This window comes from Mustela nigripes, chromosome 1, assembly GCF_022355385.1.
Source record: "Mustela nigripes isolate SB6536 chromosome 1, MUSNIG.SB6536, whole genome shotgun sequence".
NCBI lineage: Eukaryota > Metazoa > Chordata > Mammalia > Carnivora > Mustelidae > Mustela > Mustela nigripes.
The window spans coordinates 174,133,483-174,158,366 of NC_081557.1; the positions used below are offsets into that span (position 1 = coordinate 174,133,483).

Below are 24,884 nucleotides of genomic sequence, written 5' to 3' on the forward strand. Positions count from 1 at the left end.
CATTAAATGTTGTGTCTCTAATTATAGACCAAATTGAACCATCAGGAATTATTCCAGAGATCAGGATATATCTGATCTCTGCAGAGAAATCTACAGATTCTTTGAACTGGACAGGGATTCAGCCCACTAAAACTTCCTTTATGAAAATAATAATAATAATAATGAGGCTAGTAGCCCACTATCTTATTAAAAATTTCTCAAAAATCATACCTTCCTGTTCCACTGCTAGGAAAATCCCTACAAAATCTAAAAGACCTCTCAATGTAAAAATAAATGATGTGTTTACTAAATGTACCCTATTAGAAAAATAAGCCAAAAGAATTAAAAAACCAAGAGAATCAGAACTTGATATGAGAAATTATTTGAGAAAATTCTTATTTTTTTTTAATGTTTATATTTTTAAAAATTAGTTATATAAAAATCAACTTAAGGGGAGCTTGGGTGGCACAGTCAGTTAAGTATCCAACTCTTGATTTTAGCGGAGGGTCTTGGTCTCCCGGTCATGAGATCAAGCCCTGCACTGGACTCCGTGCTCAGTGTGGAGTCTGCTTGAGATTCTCTCTCCCTTTTCCAATGCCCCCCACACCTCTCTCTCTCTCCTCAAATAATAAATGGATTAATCTTAAAAAAAAATTTTTTTCAACAAAATACTTAAGTGAGGGTTCAAGATTTTATTATATTGTTAGCTCTGTGACACTTGAACTGCAAAAATATATATTCAACTTTCATACCTATTTTCAGGAACACACTGCATACAATAGTAGGAAATAGAAATGGATACTTTTTCCTTTTTTGGAGAGAGTGTGCATGAGCTGGGGAGAGGGCTGGGGGAGGAACAAAGGGAGAGGGAGAGAGAAAATCTTAAGCAGGCTCCAAGCCCAGTGCAGAACCCCACGCTGACAACTCTGAGAACATGGCCTGAGCTGAAATCAAAGGTCAGACACTTACCCAACTGAGCCACCAGGTGCCCCGAGGTGGCTGGCTTTTTGTTCGCCTTAATCAAATAACCCCACACAAAGTTAGCACCCTTGCTTACAATGTGTCTTATGTCTATCACTCTTCTTTTAATATAAATTAATATGGGCATGATAACACTTACCATTAGTGGGCCAGTTAGAAGGGAAATAACCTTTCAAAGGTAGAAGCTCCACTTCATTGATAGATGATGGCCCAAAGAAAGCACTACATGCAATAAAAGTATCCAATTCAAAGTCCAGGGTTTTTGATACCACCCAAAGATCATCTGTAAAGATAAACATTTTTTAAAGAACTCAGAACTACACTCAATTCAAAAGTACTTTGGATTTCTTACATGCTTGGTCATATTATTTCTCAAAAAACAAAACTGGCTATTATCTACCAGAATCTACCCAAACTAAAACCTGAATAAGTGACATTTTATTTTCATGTTTTAATGCAATTACTTTTATGTTTTTTTAAGTTATTTTATGATTATATTAAAAAACAATGTAAATAAAGTAACAAAACATCTAACTCATCTTTCTTATTAAAACAACTTTATAGCTATATCAGACTTTCCCAAGAAAGAACATGAGTCTAAAAAGATGTTCTGCCATGTAATGGTTTTCATGCTCAAATAAAGTTGGCAATCTGTGAACAGAAGACAAGTTCTCTGGACAGCTTCTACTTAACAGATGCTCTAGATTAATTAATGTTCTTCTTTCTGTATAACACGCCATCTCCACAGCATATTGAGTACCCCTAGTAGGCTATTTCCCACGATACCTGTACATCATTTCTACCACCAGTTGAGCTGATACTTACAAAGAGTCAATTTTATTTTTTCTAAAATTTATTTATAGCAGTTGGATTAGTTATAATATTATAACTTAATCAGGTATTATTTGAATCATTACGAATATGAAGAAAAATAATTGTTGCTTTAAGAAAATTAAATAATTCAGAAAGACTTAAGGATTTACTTTAAAAAGTCACAAAATACACAAGAAAAACTGCTCTTGACTCAAATATATTGAGACAAATGTAAAAGCTTAGAAAAGAAATTGAAAAAATTTGAATCACTCTCCACTTAGATTTCTTCACAAGTTCTTGCTTCATGTTTAAGAATTCTGAATGGGGGGCGCCTGGGTGGCTCAGTGGGTTAAGCCTCTGCCTTCGGCTCAGGTCATGATCCCAGAACCTGGGATCAAGCCCCGAATCGGGCTCTCTGCTCAGCAGGGAGCCTGCTTCCTCCTCTCTCTCTCTCTGCCTGCCTCTCTGACTACTTGTGATCTCTCTCTGTCAAATAAACAAATAAAATCTTTAAAAAAAAAAAAAAAGAATTCTGAATGGTAATTCTTTATGGGTGGTGTATTTATGGGTATGATTTATACAAGATAAAAAAAGATCACCAATCAAAACACCCAGTCTAAACAAAAGCCTTAATTCTTCATGAAAAGATCATTAAATAAAAATATATTCAAATATTTTAAGTTTCAATGTTTAATGTTCATGTGCATTATTTATTATAATCCCTAACTTAAACCAACTTTGAAAATTAACTGACAAGTCACAAGTCTCAACCGCATCAGAAAAGATGATTGATTGGACTACATTCCCATCTTGGAAAGTCCAATGCATATCAGCATATTTTAGGTTCTGAAAAATCTTAATTAAGGTTATTTGCTTAATGCAGCATTTTCAAAATTTATTTAGCCACAGAATCCATTTTCTTTACATTGACTTTTATCAATATCCCCACAGAACTATTGTTTTAGAAAATATTTATGCTTTAGAAAAATACATAAATTAGATATATAATATGTAGTATTATATATCTAATTTTTAAAAAAATATTTGCCAGGCACCTGGGTGGCTCAGGCCGTTAAGCATCTGACTCTGGATTTCAGCTCAGGCCATGATCTCAGGGTAGTGAGATGGAGCCTCACCTGGGGCTCTTCACTGGGCCTGGAGCCTCCTTAAAATTCTAGCACTTCCTCTCCCTCTGCCCTTCCCTTGTTCTCTCTCTCTCAAAAAACAAAACAAAAAAAAAAATGGCCAACTGAGGTAACATAGAAATAATTTATTCCTTATTTGCTAATATTTATTTAATCCAACCATCACCATAACTTAAAAAGATCTCCAATTCAAGATAGTTGACCAAAAAAAAAAAAAACAAAAAAAAAAACTGTTTGCCTTTCCTTTCTCTCCATATCCCACTGAAATGACAGGAAAAATTTGAAATACAAATCCAATACAATGTTAGAAAAGAGCCAGTGGGAATGGCATGTCTACTTCAGAGCCCTGAGATTCTTATAGAAGCCACAAGGAGAATGAGAAAGGATGATGATAAAAAATCTTACAAAGCCAGGAAACTCCTGATTCTTTATAGGTGACAGAAAGGAATTCTGGGATTGGGGAAAGAGGAAGAATTTTCCCAGCCGATTCTCAGGATAACCCCAACCTCACCACCAAGGGGACAAAGAGGAATTGTGAGTCTTGAAGGTCAGCTGGGACATTAATTAATGGATGATGGCATAATCCTGTCACTCTTAGAGCAGTTGACTCCAGCATTTGTTCTGAGGCTAATTTAGTCTTTGGCTAAAACAAGACTGCCAGCTGGGGGGAGGGGGGTTGGGAGAAGGGTGGTGGGGTTATGGACATTGGGGAGGGTATGTGCTATGGTGAGTGCTGTGAAGTATGTAAACCTGGTGATTCACAGACCTGTACCCCTGGGGATAAAAATATATGTTTATAAAAAATAAAAATAAAAATAAAATTAAAAAAAAAAAAAAAAAGCAAGACTGCCAGAAGGACTTTAATATAGAGAAACAGGGCAGCATACCCACTAACTACTGCCACCAGGGATAGGTAAATAGACCAGAATCTATTGGCAGGTCATGTACCTAGGGGAATTTTTTTTTTTTTTTTTGAATAAAATAAAAATAAGCCAGGGGCACTTGGCTGGTTTGGTGAAGCATGTGACTCTTGATCTTAGGGTTGTATGTTTGAACCCCACATTGGGTGTTGAGAGGACTTAAAAAAATAAAATCTTAAAAACAACAATAACAAAAACCCCACACAGTAATACATATTATATTCTGGGTCAAAAGAAATTTTAAATATCAAATAGATGTTATTATCACCATTTTATTGATGAAGGAAGAATGAGGCCCGAAAAAGTTAAATATATTATCCACAGATACAAGGACAGTAAATGGCAGATCTGGGACTAAACCCAACTCCCTAACCTCATTGAAGCTGACCATACTGGGGTCAGCCTTCACCCATAGGCAATGCCAGAAAGAGCAGCTGATACACCAGGGGAAAATTAGTTTAAAGGCCAAAATAATGAGACATTTAAGGAGAACAAAGACTTCAAAAAAAAACATACTGGATTACAGAGACCTACAGAAAAGGAAATACCAGAACAGATGGACAAAGAATTTAAATTTATCCTGAAAAAAGAGATGATAGTAACAATGCAAACTATGACCAAGAAAATAATGAGAAAGAAACAAACCAAAATATTAGGCTGAAAACATGGTAGTTAAAATAAAGTTATAACTGATGGGATAAATAGCAGAATAGATACTTTTGAGGAATAACAAAGCAATTTAGAAGACCATATTGAGTATATTTCCCAGAAAGAAGAAAGGACAAAAGCCCAAACAATATAAAAGAAAAGTTTAGAGAGTCAGAGATGCTAATATTGGAATAATAAAAGTTCTAGAAAAGAAATAAAAATAAAGTGATGATTATATGAAGAAATAATGGAAATCAATTTCCCAGAATTTAAAAAATAGAAAAGATAAAAGACTTTAGTATTTTTTTTAAGATTTTTATTTTTTCATTTGAAAGAGAGAGAGGGCAGAGAGAGCACAAGCAAGGGCAAAAGGGAGAAGCAGATTCCCCACTGAGCAGGGAGCCCCACATGGGGCTCCATCCCAGGACCCTAGGATCATGACCTAAGCTGAAAGCGGACACTTAACTGACTGAGCCACCCAGATGCCCTGACTTCAGTATTTAAAACAAACACACACACACACACACACACACACACACACACACACACCCCCTATGGAGAGATGACTGACATACAAAAATCTATACATATTTAATGCATATACTGGACGAGTTTAGAGATAGAATACTTTATATTTAAAAGGCCAACAGTGTGCCCAAGAGGAGAAAATGGAAAAATTCATATGTAGACACATTATAGGGGAATATAAGACTATAAAAGTCAGAGAGAAAATTAAAATTCTAAAGCTTCCAACCAAAAAGAGCAAACAACATATAAAGGAGTAAGAATCATAATGGCATCAGATTTTCAACAGCAAGAACATAACCAAGTATATTAATACTTGGTTAACATATAAAATTGCTGCTTCCATAGGTCTAAATATTAAATGAAAAGAACTTATAACCTAGAATTCTAAATGTAGCAAAACTATCATTCAAATATGAATGTGTAATAAAAATATTCTCAAGTATTCAAGGCTTAGCAGGCTTACCATACAAAGACCTACATTCAAAACAGTTTTTGATGATATATATTAATAAGAGAAAAATCCAGAAAATGCTAAAAGGGAAACATGAAATAAATGTAATTAAATTACCTTGGACAAGTTTGTAGTCATTTTTTAAAAGGTAGTTATGTTCAAGGATGGGAAATAAATCCATATTAACCTAAAATTTATGGGTTTAAATTAGTGCTATTCAAAGTAGCCTATCTTAAATAGTTTTGTTATTGGTAAGCAACATGAAGTTTCTGCTAGAATGCAATCAACAAATCAACATTCCTTCATTCAGAAGGAATATATACTTATATAATGCCAAGAAGCTAGTATAATTTTTAAACAAAATTAAATAGATTTGGGGAGTCTTTAGTAAGGTTTTTTTAAAAAACTAAAATTTTTAAAAATGCTTTTTGGAAATGGTCCAATCTATTATATAATAATTCACAATACATGCTACTATTAAGCAGTATTTTATAAAACCTCTTTAATAGAAAGAATTTACAGAGCTGTTATGTAATGGAGATGCAAGGCTAGACATAGTCACCAACATGATCAATCAACTCACTTTTGCTATAAGTTGAAGAATTCTCCTTCCGACTCAGCTTAAGATAAAGTTTGCTTTTAGGTTCACTATAAAATTCAGGATTTACAGTAGTAAACTTCTTTAGTTTGCCATACTGTTTTCTTTGAAAATCAAATCCTTTTCTGAAAAATAAGTAAAAAGTAAAAGTGAATTTAAGTATTAAGGGACAAATTTTTTACTGAGATATAATTGTCATATAACATTATAGTCGTTTCAGGTATACAATAAAATGTTTCAATAAATGCATATATTGTGAAACGATCACCACAATAAGGCTAGTTAACATCCATCACCACACAGATTTACAAATTGTTCTTGTGATGAGCACTTTTTAAAAAAGATTTATGTATTTGACAATGAAAAGGGGCAGAAGGAGAGGGACTCTCAAGCAGACTCCCCGCTGAGCACAGAGCCAAATGTGGGGCTCGATCTCATAACCCTGAGATCAGGACCTGAGCCAAAATCAAGAGCTGGATGCTTAACTGATTGAGTCACCCAGGTGCCCAAGATGAGCACTTTTAAGGTCTACTCTTTCAGCAACTTTTAAATATGTAATACATATTTATGTATTATGTATGTAATATAGTTACCATACTGTACATTATAATCCCAGGACTTAGTTTACAAGTGGGAGTTTAAAGTTACAGATCTTTTTCTTTTCATCTTTAACTTTTTTTTTTAAGATTTTATTTATTTATTGGACAGAGAAAGAGAGGCAATAAGAGGGAATACAAGCTAGGGGGAGCAGGAGAGGGAAAAACAGGCTCCCCACTGAGCAGGGGCTTGATCCCAGGACCCTGGGATCATGACCTTAGCCGAAGTCAGATGCTTAACGACAGAGCCACCCAGGTGCCCCTTCTTTTCATCTTTAAAATACAACATTAAAAGGAAAGAACCAGGGTGAGTATATGTTTATATACTTTCATACATGTACACGAAATTAAAAAATATTGTGTCAAAGAAAGATAACAGCAACCATCATGGAATTATCAACAGTTTTAAAAGAGACTGAGATAGGAAAAGTATCCATGAAGTATATAAAAGATAGAGTACCTCAGTTTTGATAACTATAATATATTATCCCCTTTATTTCCATATTTTCTAAGTTATTGTGATGATTAAATGAAATAACATATGCAAAGTACTTAGAAGAGGGCACAGCATGTATAACCCCCCCAGAGATGTTATTAAATTACCATGCAAATGTTCATTATAGCTACTTTTATAAGACATTTTTCCAAAACGTAGCATTTTATTATCCTACAAAACTACCTAGTTCAGCCTTGTGAATGACCACTATTATCCAGCTCTGATAAAAATTATTCTTGTGGTTTTTTTAAGCAGGGTTTCCCTTAGGATTGTGTCCGTATACAAAAATGCTTGGAAAAATAGCATGCCTGCCAGTCACCTTCATATTGCTGACACTGCTTGATGTTTAGAGGGGGCCAAAAATAGCTTTAGAAAATTATTCCCATTTTACAGTTAGAAAAACTGAGGTTTTAGATACTTTTAAATATTTTTCCTATCTCAATCTCTTTTAAAACTGATGACAATAAGGGCCCCTCAGTGGCTCAGTGGTTAAGCGTCCAACTCTTGATTTCAGCTCAGGTCCTGATCTCAGGGTTGTGGGAATAAGCCCCACATTGGACTCTGCGCTCAGCAGGGAGTCTGCTTGAGATTCCCTCTCCCTCTCCCATACCCCCAACTTGCTGTCTGTCTCACTCTCTCTCTAAAATAAATAAATAAGTCTTTAAAAAACAACAACAACAACAAAAAAAACTGATGACAATCATGTGAGGGTATTATCTTCTGATATAATTACAGGCATTATTTGGTACCAAGAAACGTACCTCACCAAAAGTTGGCATTCCTCAAAGAGAGGTATCTTTTGACTTCTTAAGTATAGGCCAATACTCTTTATATCACTTAAAACCACGGTAGGTAGAGAGTCTTCTTGTGTTAAATATCCTGGGGTCACTTCTTCAAGCCACTTGAAAAATTTACATTGTTCAGCTTTGGGTCCATCACAGGTATAAAAGAGACGGCCCTAAGAGGAAAAAGATATTATAATTTAGGAAAAAACATTTTATATTTTACTGTTTTTGTACTGTATTTGTCAAGACTTATATAAGACGTTTGGCATTAATTTACTTTAATAAATTATTATACAAGTTAATCTTCTTATTAATATCAATTTAAACAACACACTAAAATTTAAAACCACCTACTTTTCCATTTATTTTCTCCTCATCAAAAAATTACATTATTCTGAGAATATAAGCTTATTTGAAAAACAAAATTTACTGTTTTCCCAATTTAAAATGTTCACTATAGAAAACCAGAAAGAACTACAAGAAATATCTTGAGCATCTCTTTTTGGCCTTTTTTGTCACTCACATAAGTGTGTGCATATGCACACAAAAATATACACAGTATACTGTTTTTTAAAATAATAAAACTCAGATAATGATGGATAATGATGTATTTTCTACCCATAACTTAACCTTTATACACAACATACTGGACACATGACAACAACGTCATCAAATTATCTTAAAAAGAAAAAAAGACTTTTGATGGTTCTATAATATTTTATTCTGTAGTTATATTTATGAGTTCTTGCTTTTGACAACTGAATTTACATCTAAATATATATATGCAATACATAAACATTAGCTTGATTTCTCCGACTATAATACATTATCAGCAATGCAAATAAAATCACTATGCTTTTATATTCCTAAGGCCTTATCAGTTACTTGCACTGGGGATCCCATAATAAACTACTTAAACTTTCACTTCTTTCAGGCTCATCTCTGCATTCTCGAAGATCTCAGGTTGGGACATATTCCTTTCTCAGTGCTATAACTGTAATTTGGGCATATGCCTCCTACTGTATCAATTACACTATTATACAAAATTTCCTTCTATATTTCTTTCTCCATCCACCACTATGTAGTAAGTTCCTAAGCAATGTGAAGGATGATCTTAACTCACACTTTTACATCCTAGAACACAGATAATCTTTCAATAAAAATTTCCTGGGAATTTACTGTATGTTACTAACACCTCAAGTGGCTCCTAATCAAGACTTGCTCTTTAATCTTGTCATAAAGCAGTAGGTACCTAAACTTTTTACAAGTATTTGGTGGGGCAATAGGCAAGAAGAGGCAACAATACCTTATTTGGACCATCCTTTTTAACCATTACAAGTTTTGCAGGTTGATGATGATGGCAGAATGGCACATTACTTTCTACATTTTTCAGTTTCTCTCCCTTTAATGATGTGTAAAATGATATGTCAACTGTTGAAAGAGCTTTGTGTAACCTCTGTGCCAAGCCAAACAGCAATATATTTAGATGTTCTACCAAAAAAAAAAAAAAAAGAAAGAAAAAAGTACAAATGAAAATAAAATATAAAATAATTGTATCATGTCCACTGTTAGCTAAATTCAAAAAAGCCTTTTAACAGAGTAATCTATAATCTAATGCTAATATCCATTTTTTCAAAGGTAAGTTTTGTCCTTGTACAACCAAAAGAACTATCGAAACTAATCATGCTGGGGTGTCTGGATGGCTCAGTCAGTTAAAGGTATGCCTTCGGCTCAGATCATCATCTGAGGACCCTGGGATAAAGCCCCACATCAGACTCCCTGCTCAGCGAGAAACCTGCTTCTCTTTTTCCCACTCCCCCTGCTTGTGCTTCCTCTCTCACTGTCAAATAAATAAACAAAATCTTAAAAATGAAAAAAAAAACTTATCATACATCATGTTTAAAATTTCTTAACAAAATCACTTGTAACACCTCTAGTTCAAAAAACATGAAAAATTATAACTTGAAAAAGATAATACCGTCATTTCTCTCTTAATGAAACTCAATTTGACCTTAAACTAGCATATAAGTTACTGTTGAAAACTGGAGGAAACATATGGAAAATAACAAATCTCAAGTAGAGAATTTAATATGAAAATTCACAGTATAAAATATTATGCTTTCTATAGCTATACTACTTTTATATTAAGCAGTGATCAATCATAATAAAATAGAAAAATAACAGTCATACCTATGAGACAAGATGTAAAAATCTGCTTATAATGAGCAGGAGACTGAAAAACAGCTGGTATTTGAATTTGCCTTTGGGGAAGATAAGCAGATTTTATTTTCTGTCCACTTGGGAAGCATAGCTCAGAGCCATTTATCTCCTGAAATTGAATAATTCAAGTTATTATAACAACTCCGGAAAAATAGTGTTTATTAATAAGAAAGTTATTTTCTGTAGAGATATATAACAAACACATTTTTCTTTTAATTTTCAGAATTCTTGAAAATCATTTGTTAATTCTAAATGAGACAGGGAATATAGCAAGAATGGCTATGCATGGCAATTTTAATCATATAAATAAGAATAAATGTTTCTGTCCCTTAATAAGTTTTTAGTTTTTGCTAGGAAAAACTTTGCTAATAAGAACAACACTGTATGTTTCAATTTCCGGTTACAACTACAGTAATTGTGCAAAATCAATACATAATAAGATCTAACTTTACATTAACTATGGTCTGATTGGCAAAACTGAACTCATAGTGAAAAATCAGAACAATCACAGTAAGAACAGTAATCGAAGTGGAAATAGTTGAAGCTATAATTTATTAACTAGTTATTATGTGCCAGATACTGCACCAGACAGTTTCAAATATTTAAGTTCACTTAATGTTCACAACTACCAGGAAAGATTTTAAGTCAAAGAAGACATAATTATACCTAGAGTTCTGGAAAACTCAAAAAAGGAAAAAACAAAAAGCCATCAGCTCCAGGAGTAAAATCATTGCTCAATATGATTTTGGTAATTCTTTTGATAAAATTCAGACCACAGGGGCACCTGGGTGGCTCAGCGAGTTAAAGCCTCTGCCTTTGCCTCAGGTCATGATCCCAGGGTCCTGGGATTGAGCCCCTCATTGGGCTCTCTGCTCAGCAGAGAATCTGCTTCCCTCCTCTCTCTGCCTACTTGTGATCTCTGTCAAATAAATAATCTTTAAAAAAAATAAAATAAAATAAAATAAAATTCAGACAATAACTATTGGAAAAAATGCACCAAGATACATCGGTACACTTTCTCACCTGTAAATCTGTTACACTGTAGATGTAGCAGGCAGACTCTCCTAAAATGTTTTGAATATTTTCAATCTTGGAAGTCTGCTTTATATTCAAACAGAGTGCTTTCTTTCTAGAAACCAAATCTTGACTGCTAAAATCCTGCTGCTGCTGATGGAGCATGCTTTTTAACATTTGCAAATGCATAGAGTCTAAAGAGATTTCATTCACAGTATCATTCTGTCTTTCACCTGTGTCACTAAAATGCGTCCCAGGAATAATCTCAGGAGAGAAGCCATCTGTTACTTTCATATCGACTCCATTTGGAGTAGTCAAGTTGCACTGGGGTATGTTCTGATATTTCAGCCACTTGCTTTGAGTAGATATATTATTGAGAAGTAAAATGTCCCCTGGAGTCACTTCTCTAGATTCTTTAAAGAAGGAAGTTTCACTTTGGTCCTCAAGTGCAAAGCTAAAAGAACGAACTCCTGATTCTTCACACAAGTTGAATATGGGGGGGGGACCAGAAGATTCTTGCCTATCACAGTTGATCACATATGAACAAGAATCTAAATCAGGTGACCTTTCAGCAGGTGGCAAGGTAATAAGCGGAACTCGGGTTCTACTTACTAATGGAAGCTTTTGAAAGTTCTTATTCTCCAGAGAACTAGATTTTTTGATAACTGGAGGAAAAAAAAAAAAAAGTTGATTAAATAAAAAATGTATTACAGTCACCACCTAGGCCCTAAAAACCAGTAGCTATCTGTATAAAAAAGAAAAAGTACCAACTTGCCTTGAAAAAAAATCCTTAATTTTATTTCCACTTTCATAATATAAATATTTTAATGATTTTAGATTTCAAAGTTAAGAGACTCAAACTTTCTTAAGGTTGATGAACTTGCAATTCTTCTCTTTTTTCTTTTCCCCCTTAGCTAAGGCTTCCCTTCCACCACCAGTCACTAGATTATATTTACATAGCACTTAAGTTTTCAGAGTATTTTATAGCCAAGAAGGGATTTATTGTACTCATTTTATAGATGAGACTACCAAGACCTAGAGGTAACATGACTACTGATTGGCAGAGTCAGGACAAAAACCCAGAACTAATTGTTTGTTCTCAACTTTACATTCCTACTCCAGAAACTGAAGTTCATGGTTTATTTATCGGACCATACGACTATAGCCTCCTTTTTATTTACTACACTCATGAATTAATATGTTCACTTTCAGGGTTACAAAGATATTTAGCTTTATTCTGATCTGTTGGTATGTGATAAGAGTTCAACTCTGGTAAACTCATTTAATGGCAGATTTTGGCTGAATTTTGGAATTCCTTCGGTGAGCAGTGTTAGTAATAGACATACTCCTGAAAATGTAAAAAGCAATGATAAATATTTATAGAATAAATAAGTGAATGAATAATACTACATAGGAAATATATAAGCTTAAAGTTTTTATCTGACAATCCTATGGTTTCCTATTTTATGATAATGTGCGTTCCTGACAGACTTATTATTTATTGGAAATAAACTATAGTGATCACTTGGAAAGGTAGTATAGCAATAGGTGAGCCAATGATATTCTTCTATAATGTTAGATTATAATTCTAAGAAGCCAATCAGCAACATTGACAGAAAAGTTAAAACTTCATTAAAGAGTAAAAGATTGGCATAAAAATAGACATACAGATCAATGAAAGCCAAATAATAGTTTAGAAATAATTCCACGCTTACATGGTCAATTAATCTACAACAAAGGAGGCAAGAATATACAATGGGGAAAATCTCTTCAACAGCTGGTGCTGGGAAAACCAGACAGCTACATGTAAAAGAATAAAGCTGGATCACTTTCTTACACCATTAAAAAAAATTAACTCAAAATGGATTAAAAGACATATGTGTGAGACCTAAAATCGTAAAACTCCTAAAGAAGTCAACATAGGTAGTAATTTCTTTGACATTTGCCAAGAAATATGTTTCTACATATGTCTCTTCTGGTAAGAGAAACAAAAACAAAATTAAAAACTACTGGGACAACACTATAATAAAAAGCTTTTGGACAGCAGAGGAAATCATCAACAAAAGAAAAAGGCAATCTATAGAATGGAAGAAGATATTTGCAAATGCTATTATCAGACAAGGGGTAAATATCCAAAAGATATAAAGAACTTCTACAACACAACACCAAAAAACCACAAGTAACTCCATTAAAGTGGGCAAAGGATCTGAATATAACTTTTCTTTTTTTCTTTTAAATTTATTTATCTTAGAGAGAGAAAGAGAGTGTGCACGAGCATGTGTACAAGCACGAGCTGGGGAGGGGCGCAGTGGGAGAAGATAGAATCCTTAAGCAGACTCCCTGCTGAGCATGGAGCCTGATTCAGCTTGATATCAGGACCTTGAGATTATCACCTGAGGCAAAGTCAAGAGTCCACTGCTTTATTAACAGCCATCTAGACATCCCTGAATAGACATGTTTCCGAAGACATACTGATGACCAACAGACACATGAAAAAATGTTCAACATCACTCATCATCAGGGAAGTACAAATTAAAACCACAATGAGATATTACTTTACATCTGTCAGAATGGCCAAAATAAGAAAAGACAAGAAATAACAAGTGTTGGCAAAAATGTGGAGAAAAAGAACCCAATGCACTGTTGGTGAGAATGCAAGTTGCTGCAGCCACAATGGAAAACAGTATGGAGGTTCCTCAAAAAATTAAAAATAGAATTACCATGTAATACAGTAATTCCACTACTGGATATTTACCCAAAGAAAATGAAAACACTAATTTGAAAAGATATATACATCCCCATGTCTACTGCATTAATTTCAATAGCCAAGATATGGAAACAGCGTCCATCCACAGATGAACGGATAAAGAAGATGCGGTACACATACACACACACACAGAGACACACAGAGGGGAGGTGGGTGGGGAAAGGAGTGAAATAGATAAAGGAGATTAAGAGCACACTTATCTCAATAGGCATTGAGAAATGTATAAAATTGTTGCATCATTGTATTCTACACCTGAAGCTAATTAAATACTACATGTTTATACTTGAATAAAAAAATCAAAAAATAAAAATTTTAAAAAATAAAGAAAGACCTATGGCTTAACTATGAAAATTATTTATTATTTCATTGTCACCTCACCTGTTTGGATACCCACTCCTCCCATACTGACTCTTCCTTACCTTGTTTCCTCTACTAACCATACCCACCTAAACCTTTTCCATCACAACTACTCATTCACATTACAAAGTTTTTTTTTTTGTATCATCCACTCATGACCAAAAAAATTACCTACAACTTCACCTCTTACCCAACACAGCTTTGGAATCAGGTGCAGATCCGCTGGTGAAATTATAAGAAAAGAGAGAGAAAAAGAAAAGTTAAGGGAAAGAATCTACTTATCACAAAGTAGGAATTTACTCATAGGTAGGAGTTTAAAAAATAGAGACTTGAAAATGCAACTGTGGAAGCAGCAGCTGAAGAGACCCCTAAGCAAATCAGAGGAAAGAAAGAGGTTAGAACAAAGTCAACCAATGGTGTAGATGAGACATTGACAATGAACTGTTCCCCTGGAAGGGGAATGGGCAATAGAGGGGCCTGGCTCTGGAGTTAGAGCTGTGAGAAGAACCGTAATGACAGAAGACAATTTCAGAGGTCCATAATGAGAAAATGACAGAAGAAAGAAGCTAGCTGCAAGTTAGAAGGAAATACCGTATTTGGAAGTAAGAGCCATCTGGCATAGAAAAAGGGAAGGCTTGAGGGATACGACATAGAATCTGGTCCTAAGATACTTTTAGTTTAGTAACAATTGAACAAATAAAAAACTTCATTTTACACAGAGAGGGATTAGAGCACTTTGATAGTAACTAAGCTGAGGAAGTAAAGGTCACCAGGTAAAGTTCTTTCTTTCAGGGACTCCTCAGAGAATTCCAGCACAAAGTCTTCATTTCTTGAGTTCAAAGTAAAAGTAGAAACAGGGTATAATGTAGAGATCTTTTGTTCTGGTGATATCGCCTATTCAGAAAGAAAAAACAAGACTACTGACCAAAATGTTATTATACTTTTTTCCCTATAGTTTGAATGAATTCTAGTAATCTACATTATAAAAATAATGCTGTCAAGCACATTATGTAGAGTTATAGCAGGACAAAGATTCTTCCCAAAGGGGCAGGATAGAATAAACTCATTAAAGTCAATAATAATCATAAAAAGTAAAATATAGAACATTAAGAACTATTGGATTTATGTTGTTCAGTCAGTGGGAGGCTCAGTCAGTTAAGTGTCTACCTTGGGCTCAGGTCACGATCCCACGGTCCTGGGATCAAGTCCCACATTAGGCTCCCCAGGTAGCTTGCTTCTCTCTTTGCCCCTCACCCTGTTTCTGCTCTCTCTCTCTCTCTCTCTCTGTGTCAAATAAATAAATAAAATCTTTTAAATAAATAAATAATAAAAACTATTGGATTTATTTGAAATGGGTCAGATTCTCATTTCCTCTCATTAAAACTCTAATGGTTCCCAAACTCTCTCAAAGTACAAGAAGGTTCTGAAAATGTCCTGTGCAGCACCCCTGTAAGATCAGCCCCTTACTTCCTCTCTGATCTAACTTCCTACCACTCTCCCCTTCATTCATTCATTCATTCATTCATTCATTCATTCCAGGGCTATCTCCTTGTTATTCTATAAATTGGCCAGCATTCCCCTGCCTCAAAATCTCTACACTTGCTATTCCTTGTACCTGGAATGCTCCAGATATCTGCATGGCATGTGCATGCTCTCCCTTCTTATTTATTCTAACAAACTATACTGATGTTTTAACACTAAAATAATGTTGATTTTTGGTAAACTTTCTTGATCATGCTTTAAAAAATTCCTAAGATTTTTATCTTTTTAGTTTTTGCGGGATTCATTTCTTCTAAGATTACCAAGATTTGTTTATTTATTTGAGAGAGAGAGAGAGAGTGAGTATGCATGAGCAGGAAGAGAGGTGGTAGGAGAGGAGAGAGAATCTCTATAGCAGACTCCCTGCCAAGCCAAGTGTGGCATCTGACTCGGCACCAATCCCCGGACCCTGAGATCATGACCTGAGTCGAAATCAAGAGTCAGCCACTTCAGTGACTAAGTCACCCAGGCTTCCCAAGATTACCAAGGTTTTTTACTCTCAACCATTAAAATTCTCCTTACATTATACCTTATTTCCTTCCCATGAAGTCTTCTCTGCTGATTTAAAATTATAATCCAAATAATGATATGAACGTTCTGAATTTTTAGGAGAGAAATCTAAAATAACTGTGGAGAAGAAAAAAAAGCATGGATTTTTATGTAACAGTCTGTTCAATGTCAAATAAATTTTTAATGTTATATTTTACTTAGAATTTACTTACAGTCATTTTCAATTGAGTTCTTATTAGACTCAGCTCTCACTTGAAAATTATCTTCAATATGAAAGCCAATACCTCCTTTTGGAAAGTTTTCTTCATCTGGGAACTAGAAAACAGAGATCCATTCATCAGTTTATTTAGTAAAAAGATAAAGTGTGTGTGTGTGCATATCTATATCTTTATCTACCTCCCTATATGTGCGCTCACACTCACACTCACACACACACATATAATTTGTGGTTATAATGTGAGACACAGAAGAACAGAAGCAGTACGTTATGAAGTCAATTCAGGGAAAGCAGAATACATTATATATCATCAATGCTTACATTCACATTTCTTATATCTTAACATCACTGAGATAAAGGATGCACCCTAACAGTGATGACCTTGTTACATCCCTATAGCACTGGCAATAGTCATAACACTGCTGGCATTGCTATGCAAGTGAAACCATATGCAAGTTAGTCATACTGTTCATACAATAATCACTTAAGCATGAGTTTGCATTAACATTACTTGTTATGTAATTTTGCCATTTAAACATCATCAAAAGGATAACATTATCATTTGCCACTGAACAAAAGAGTATTGCATTCAGAGAGGGCAAGGAGGCAAAGCGGTGTGATATATCATTAAAATATCTACACCCAAATAAATCCAAGACTTCTTACAACAAGCAAAACATCAAAAATCTAAGTGGAAGTGAAAAAGTTCTAGAGATCTGCTTCACGACATTGTAAATACATTTCAGATTACTTAACTGTACACATAAAAATAGGTAAGATTATAAATTTTATGATTTTTCTAACCATAGTAAAAGTTTTTTTGTTTTTAAGTAGGCCCCACACCAAGCGCACAGCCCAACATGAAGCTCAAACTCACAACCCTGAGAGCAAGACCTGAGCTGAGATCAAGAGTCAGATGCTTAACCAACTGAGCCACCCAGGCACCCCACCACAATAAAAAAGTTTTTAATAAAAAAGTCAAAGTGATGAAGCACAGTATAATGTTAACTGCTCTTCTTTATTAGTATTATATAATGCTGCTTTTATTTTTTCATTTTTTTAAAGATTTTTAATTTTTTTTTAAGATTTTTAAGATTTTATTTATTGGGGTGCCTGGGTGGCTCAGTTGGTTAAGTGGCTGCCTTCAGCTCAGGTTATGATCCCACGGGCCTGGGATCAAGCCCCCCATCGGGTTCCCTGCCCCGCGGGGAGTCTGCTTCTCCCTCTCCCTCTGCCTGCCTCTCTGTCTACTTGTATTCTCTGTCAAATAAATAAGTAAAATCTTTTTTTTTTAATTATTTATTTATTTATTTATTTGAGACAGAGAGAGTGAGAGAGCACAAGTAGGGGGAGCAGCAGAGGCAGAGGGAGAAGAAGGCTCCCCGCTGAGCAGGGAGATGGATGAGGGATTTGATCCCAGGATCCTGGGATTATGATCTGAGCTGAAGCCAGATGCTTGACTGACTGAGCCACCCAGGTACCCCATAATGATGCTTCTTTTAATCAGTGATAGTACCTGGGAATTTGATGAAATACAGAATATTTTTTGAGGTTTAGAGACTACTATGTGCAATCTGCCACACTTAGGTAGGCCTGGTCATTTTGCCTTAAAATATATCTTATAGGGGCGCCTGGGTGGCTCAGTGGGTTAAGCCTCTGCCTTCAGCTCGGACATAGTCTCAGGGTCCTGGGATCGAGCCCCACATTGGACTCTCTGCTTGATAGGTAGGTAGCCTGCTTCCCTGTCTCTCTCTGCCTGCCACTCTGCCTGCTGTGCTCTCTCTCTGTCAAATAAATAGATAAAATCTTTGGGAAAAAAAAAAATGTTAATCTCTTGACCAGACACTGTTTTGAATATATGCGTATCATTCTCTTATGAACTCTATTTGGTAGCAATTGAGAGGTGAATAGTGTCATACTTTACAGAGTGGGGGTAAGGATAATTTTTATTTGTTCAAAGATTTAAATATTTCTTCATAAAATTTAGTATTGATATAAAGTCAATGATTTGGCAAGGTGCAACTATAAAAAATATTTTTACCTGCAAGAAATCAATCTGCATACAAGCACTAGTCAATTTTGGTGTCAATAAACAAGTGTCTGTCCTGTAGTTTTCATACTCAATACTATCTGGAAACTGACCGCATTCTAGCTGTGAGCTGTGTCCTCTGACCATCAGAGCACTAGTAGCTGATCCTTTCACTTGGTGCCCTTGAAACTCAACAGGCTACAAATAAATTATTAAAAATGAGTATTGCAATAAGTACATATTGATATATAGTCACAATGTATATATATATACACAGGAAATAAATCACAATTTAGCTTTCTTATTAAATATTAATGTAAATAATTATTTGGTGAATAATACTGAAAACCAGAAAAACTCCTATTATCCTAACACATGCTAATTATAAAACACAATTTGGTTATTGATTTAATTGAATTCAAGTTCAACATTAATAAATATGAATTTTTTATAAGGAGCACAAAAGCTATAGTTATAATGGAGTAATTAAACCACAAAATACAGTTGGTCCTTTCTCTATGCGTGCCATGTACATTATACAACTTTCCATTATAGACTTACCACATTATACTATAATGAAGTTTCTTTTCATCTATATCCTAACTGTACTATAAACTTCTTGAGGGGAGAAACCTGTTGCTTTCATCAGGGTACCATGTGCATTTAACACCATGCTTGGCATATCGGAAGCCGTCAATAAACATGTAATAGGAAGTAAGTAAAGAAATACAAAAAGCATTTTCCTTTGTTCAGGCATTTTGTAAACTATCAGGCTTCCCAGAAGAGGGATGGTGGGCTCTCTGCCTCCCAGAAGATCTGATCCTATTGCTTTGAGAACAAAGTCCTAAGAATATGATGCCAATACAGGCGTGTACTTCAGAGAGGTATTGTCATGTCCTCAGAGACCTGATGATCTGCTCTCAGTCTTCAAACAGCTTTCTCTACTGCCCCCTTGAGGGGTTCTAGGAATTTTATTCCTCACTGGGTGACAAATCTACCCAGAAAGTGGAAAATTAAGATTGCTTGGAGCACCTGGGTGGCTCAGTGGGTTGAGTCTCTGCCTTCAGCTCGGGTCATGATCCCAGGGTCCTGGGATCAAGCCCCACATCAGGCTCTCTAGTCCATGGGGAGCCTGCGTCTCCCTGTTTCTCTGCCTACTTGTGATCTCTCTGTCAAATAAATAAATAAAATCTTTAAGAAAAAATTAAGATTGCTAATAGAATTTTCTAATTGATAAATTAACAAAATTATGATAGTAAATAATCTGAATATTCACTTATTTAAAAATGAAGATTCTAAATCACACATTTGAAAGGAAAATCAAATCTAAATATCCTTTATAAAGAACTTTTGTTGAAAATATTCTAAATTTTAAAACATACACAGTTCAACTAAAAAAGTCTCACCTATTGAGACTCTGTATATTTCTAATTTGTTTGATGGAGAATACACATTCTCCACAAGTAACAGACACCTTATTCTCTATGCTTCTATGTAGATCTCCTTTAAAGGTCTGTTGGGTATTAGGAATAAAATCAGTATTTATAAAGTCCAAGTATTTATATGCTACATTGTCTACAAATTTTTGATATGGAGTAGATGGCACTAGATAGAACTTGGGTTATATATACTTTTACAGAAGTAGGAGTGGTAAAGTAGCCTATATGTTGAAGGCTATAAAGATCTTCATTTTGTTCTCTGCAAAGCATTCATTATTTACAGCTTATTTATCTTACAGTTTCTAGGGTATGCATCATATATATGCATGACGCATTATTAGTTCACTAGTGAAGAGAAAAGGCTCAAGTAAAATAAAGGGTACCAGTCATTAGTTTTTCTTGTTCCTAAAATCAGGTTAATTCACTATGCTCATTAACTTTCTGCCTATGAAAACTCTGAAAGTGGTATAAAAACAGCAGGAAAAGGCAGTGGATTAGAAAATCAAAGTTATTCACAAATTTTACCTTAGGGTCACAGGTTTTTCTCTCTAATTGTTTAGGGATAACATCTAGAAAAGCAGTCTCTCCATCTCCCAAGGAAAAGATCTAGAATAAAATATCAGTAAGTGTGTTAGCTAGTAGAGTTTTATAGGCCACTCATGAGTTTTATTGGAAAATACTCCCAAAACTTAAAGCTTGCTATTTCAAAGTACACTTGCCATTTCAATCTTACTTCTGTACATACAAACATATAACAAGCTACCTCTGGCAAGCAAGTTCTCCAGCAGGTAAGGTACATGCTAAGTAATTTTAAAACTCAGCAATAAAAAATTCTAATCCTAATTTTTTTTTAATTTATTTATTTTGAGGGGAGCCTGGGTGGCTCAGTCATTTAAGCGTCTATCTTCGGCTCAGGTCACAAGCCCCGTGTCCGGCTCTTTGCTCACTGGGGAGCCTGCTGCTCCCCCTGCTTGTGCGCTCTCTCTCCCTCTCTCCCTCCGTCAAATAAATAAAATCTTTCTAAATTTACTTATTTGGAGAGAGAGAGGGAACACACGTGCACACAAGAGGAAGGGGCAGAAGGAAAGAGAGAATCATTTTTAAGATTTTATTTATTTGAGAGAGAGAGAGAGTGCACTTGTGCATATAAGTGGTGGGAGGGGCAGAGAGAGAGGAACAGGCAGAACCCCACTGAACAGGAAGTGTGCCCTGGGACCTGAGATCGTGACCTGAGCTGAAGGCCGACACTTAACCAACTGAGCCACCCAGGTGCCTCAGGAGAGAGAAAATCTTGGGCGGAGTCCCCACCAAGCCTCGACCTCAGGGCTCAGTCTCATAGCCCTGAGATCAGGACCAGAGCTGAAATCAAGAGTCAGACATTTAACCAACTAAGCCACCCAAGCAATCCTAATTCTAAAACTATAGCTGATTTTTTTTAAGATTGTATTTTATTTATTTGAAAGAGAGACAGAGAGAGCACAAGCAGCCAGAGTGGCAGGCAGAGGGAGAGGGAAAAGAAGGATCCCTGACAAGCAGGGAGCCCAATGTGGGGCTCGATCGCAGGACCCTGGGATCATGACCCTGGCTGAAGGCAGACACTTAACCAACTGAACCACCCAGGAGCCCATAGTTGAATATTTTAACACTAGAAAAAATTATTGCATACCTAATAATCACCCATCTAACCTAATACTTAATGTTAATACAGATTATTTAATTCAAAAATTAGTTTGAAACCAAAAGAGGAAAAATTGTAAAAAGCGTTATCAATTTAAAGAATGAATCAGGGGCACCTGGGTGGCTCAACTAGTTAAGCGTCTGCTTTCAGCTCAGGTCATGATCCCAGGGTCCTGGGATTGAGCCTCACGTCAGGCTCTCTAGTCAGCAGGGAGTCTGCTTCTCCCTCTATCCCTCACCCCGCTCATGTTCTCTCTCTCTCTTTCTCAAATAAATAAATTAAATTAAAAAAAAAAAAAGAAGAAGAATGAAATCTGAGCACCTGGCTGGCTCAGCCAGTAGAGCATGTGACTCTCTTTTTTTTTTAGATTTATTTATTTTAGAGAGAGCTCAAAAGTGAGGGGAGGGGCAGGAGAAGGAGAGAGAGAATCCTTAAGCAGGCTCCCCATTGAGCATGGAGCCCGACACAGAGTTTAATCCGAGTACCCTGGGATCACAACCTAAACCAAAATCCAGAGTCTGCCATTTAACTGACTGGCATCCAGATGCCCCAGTAGAGCATGTGACTCTTAATCTCAGGGTCATGAGTTCTAGCCCACTTTGGGCATGAAGCCTACATTAAAAATAAGATAAAAAGATAAACAATTTCCTAGCAACCATAAAAACACAAGATATAGACAAGAGCAACTAGTCATTTTTAGTTCATCAAGAACTATATAATCATAATTTCTACTATGAATGAGATTTTGAAAAGGAATTTAACAGAAATAATTTTTATGTTTAAAAAGTATAGAGAAAACAATTCCTCAATAGACAAGAGGTAGTGCATTTCTTCAAATAATAGTTACCTTCCATTAATAACAATATATTTAGCACATCTGTCAACCAAGTAGTTCTTGAAAACATTCAACTCATATTTTAGACTTAGAATGTTCAAATATAGTGAGTTTAAAAAACCAATTAGCATAGCACCCTCTCTTCTGTTGCTATTTTAGCTAATTATAGAAATTAAATTAGCAGAAATAAAATAGCAGTGCCATTAACTATATCCTTAAAGAGTACCCTAACTTTAAATTTTGAAAGTTTTTCTTCTTCCTTTTTTTTTTTTTTTTAAGATTTTATTTATTTATTTGACAGAGAGAGAGATCACAAGTAGGCAGAGAGGCAGGCAAAGAGATGGGGGAAGCAGGCTTACTACTGAGCAGAGAGCCCGATGCGGGGCTTGATCCCTGGACTCTGGGATCATGACCTGAGCCAAAGGCAAAGGCTTAACCCACTGAGCCACTAAGATGCCCGCTGAAAGTTTTTCTATCACTAATGAACATGAAGAGGTTGCTTCAGAAAATTATAGTATGAAGGGTATTACAAAAAGGCAAATATACTCCTATATTAATGCTAAAAAGATTGAAATAAAATTTTTTTACAAAATATTATAAGATCTTTTTCATTCCTATGAGATTACAACAGATTTTTTAAAATATATGATATTTATTTTAAATGGCAACTCATAGGGATGCTGGGGTGGCTCAGTTGGCTAAGTGTTTGCCTTCAGCTGAGGTCATGATCCCAGGGTCCTGGGATCAATCCCCAAGTCAGCCTCCCTGCTCAATGGGGAGTCTGCTTCTCCTGCTGCTCCCCCTGCTCATGCTCCCACTCTTTTCCTCTGTAATAAATAAATAACATCTTTAAAAAATAAAAATAAAAATAAATAGCAACTCATTGTGGAGAATGACAGTGTTATTTGCAGTTTATATTTTGTGATAACTGCCCTTGAAAAGGTTTAAACCCTATTTTTTCAAGTGAAGAAAAGAATTAAGAATGTGATCATTTCTAAGCTAAATATGTGGTTGTTCATTATTATTTTATACATTTGATTTTATTATATAAGGATAAAAAATGATTGAGCCACCCCTAAATGAATTTTATTTGTTTTGTTTTCTTTAAGGCAACAGAGTTACAGGTACAGCTATAATTATCAATTATAATTCTTGAATTAAGTAATGATTACAAGTTTACAAACTTATTTGTGGGGGTGCCTGGGTGGCTCAGTGGATTAAGCCTCTCCCTTTGGCTCAGGTCATGATCTCCAGGTCCTGGGACAGAGCCCCGCATCAGGCTACCTGCTCAGGAGCCTGCTTCCCCTCTCCCCGACACCGCCTGCCTCTCTGCCTACTTGTGATCTCTCTCTGTCAAATAAATAAATAAAATCTTAAAAGAAAAAAACTTATTTGTGATAACAGATTTGTTACTTAACCAAATCCTATTGACCACACCAGGATATTTGTACAAGACAGCAGGCTCATCTAAATAAGTTTACAAATGATATTGAAAACTGACAGGGGCGCCTGGGTGGCTCAGTGGGTTAAAGCCTCTGCCTTCGGCTCAGGTCAGGTCATGATCCCAAGGTCCTGGGATCAAGCCCCCCATCGGGCTCTCTGCTCAGCAGGGAGCCTGCTTCCCTCCTCTCTCTCTGCCTGCTTCTCTGCCTACTTGTGATCTCTGTCAATAAATAAAATCTTAAAAAAAAACCTGACAATATAAAATTATATGCCATATCTATAACTATAACTATAAATTCTGGCTACTTTATATTTTAAAAAAGATTAACTCACCTGCCAAGACTGAAGTGGTTCACTTGGTTCAACTTCATTTTCTTTTATGATCTTAGGAAAAGAATATAAACAGAATAACTAAAAGGTACTAGTAAGTTATAAAATAAAATATAAATTTCTATTAGACATAAAAAATAGAAGAAAAAAATAAAAATTTAAAAATAAAAATAAAAAAACAAAAGAACACTATCACAAATCAAATCAAAGGAACAAAAACTATATATTAATTAAATATTATTCTGACTTAGCAAGAATTGAAAATATCTTTTTTTTTTTTAAAGTTTTATCAGGGCACCTGGGTGGCTCAAATGATGAAGCATCTGCCTTTGGCTGGGATCATGATCCCAGAGTCCTGGGATGGAGCCCGAAGTTGGGCTCCTGGCTCAGCAGGGAGTCTGCTTCTCCCATTCCCTCTGCCTCTGCTTCTCCCCCCGCTCATGCTCTCTCTCTCTCTCTCAAATGAATAAATAAAATTTTAAAAAAGATTTACTTATTTATTAGAGAGGAAGAGAGAGTACGAGACTGAGGGGAAGGGAAGAGGAAAAGAGACAGAATCTCAAACA

The 24,884-nt window shown here is 35.4% G+C and overlaps 1 protein-coding gene across 1 annotated transcript in view; it reads right to left on the reverse strand.

Annotated features, from left to right (window-relative positions):
* The window catches only part of ZGRF1 (zinc finger GRF-type containing 1), an 80,780-nt gene that overhangs the window by 29,100 nt on the left and 26,796 nt on the right, over nt 1-24,884 (reverse strand). The window contains 11 exon segments of the mRNA XM_059377410.1: nt 1,100-1,243; nt 6,049-6,188; nt 7,917-8,113; nt 9,247-9,431; nt 10,131-10,269; nt 11,184-11,839; nt 12,284-12,287; nt 15,046-15,192; nt 18,606-18,791; nt 20,558-20,614; nt 24,295-24,372. Coding sequence (XP_059233393.1) covers nt 1,100-1,243; nt 6,049-6,188; nt 7,917-8,113; nt 9,247-9,431; nt 10,131-10,269; nt 11,184-11,839; nt 12,284-12,287; nt 15,046-15,192; nt 18,606-18,791; nt 20,558-20,614; nt 24,295-24,372 — 1,933 coding nt within the window.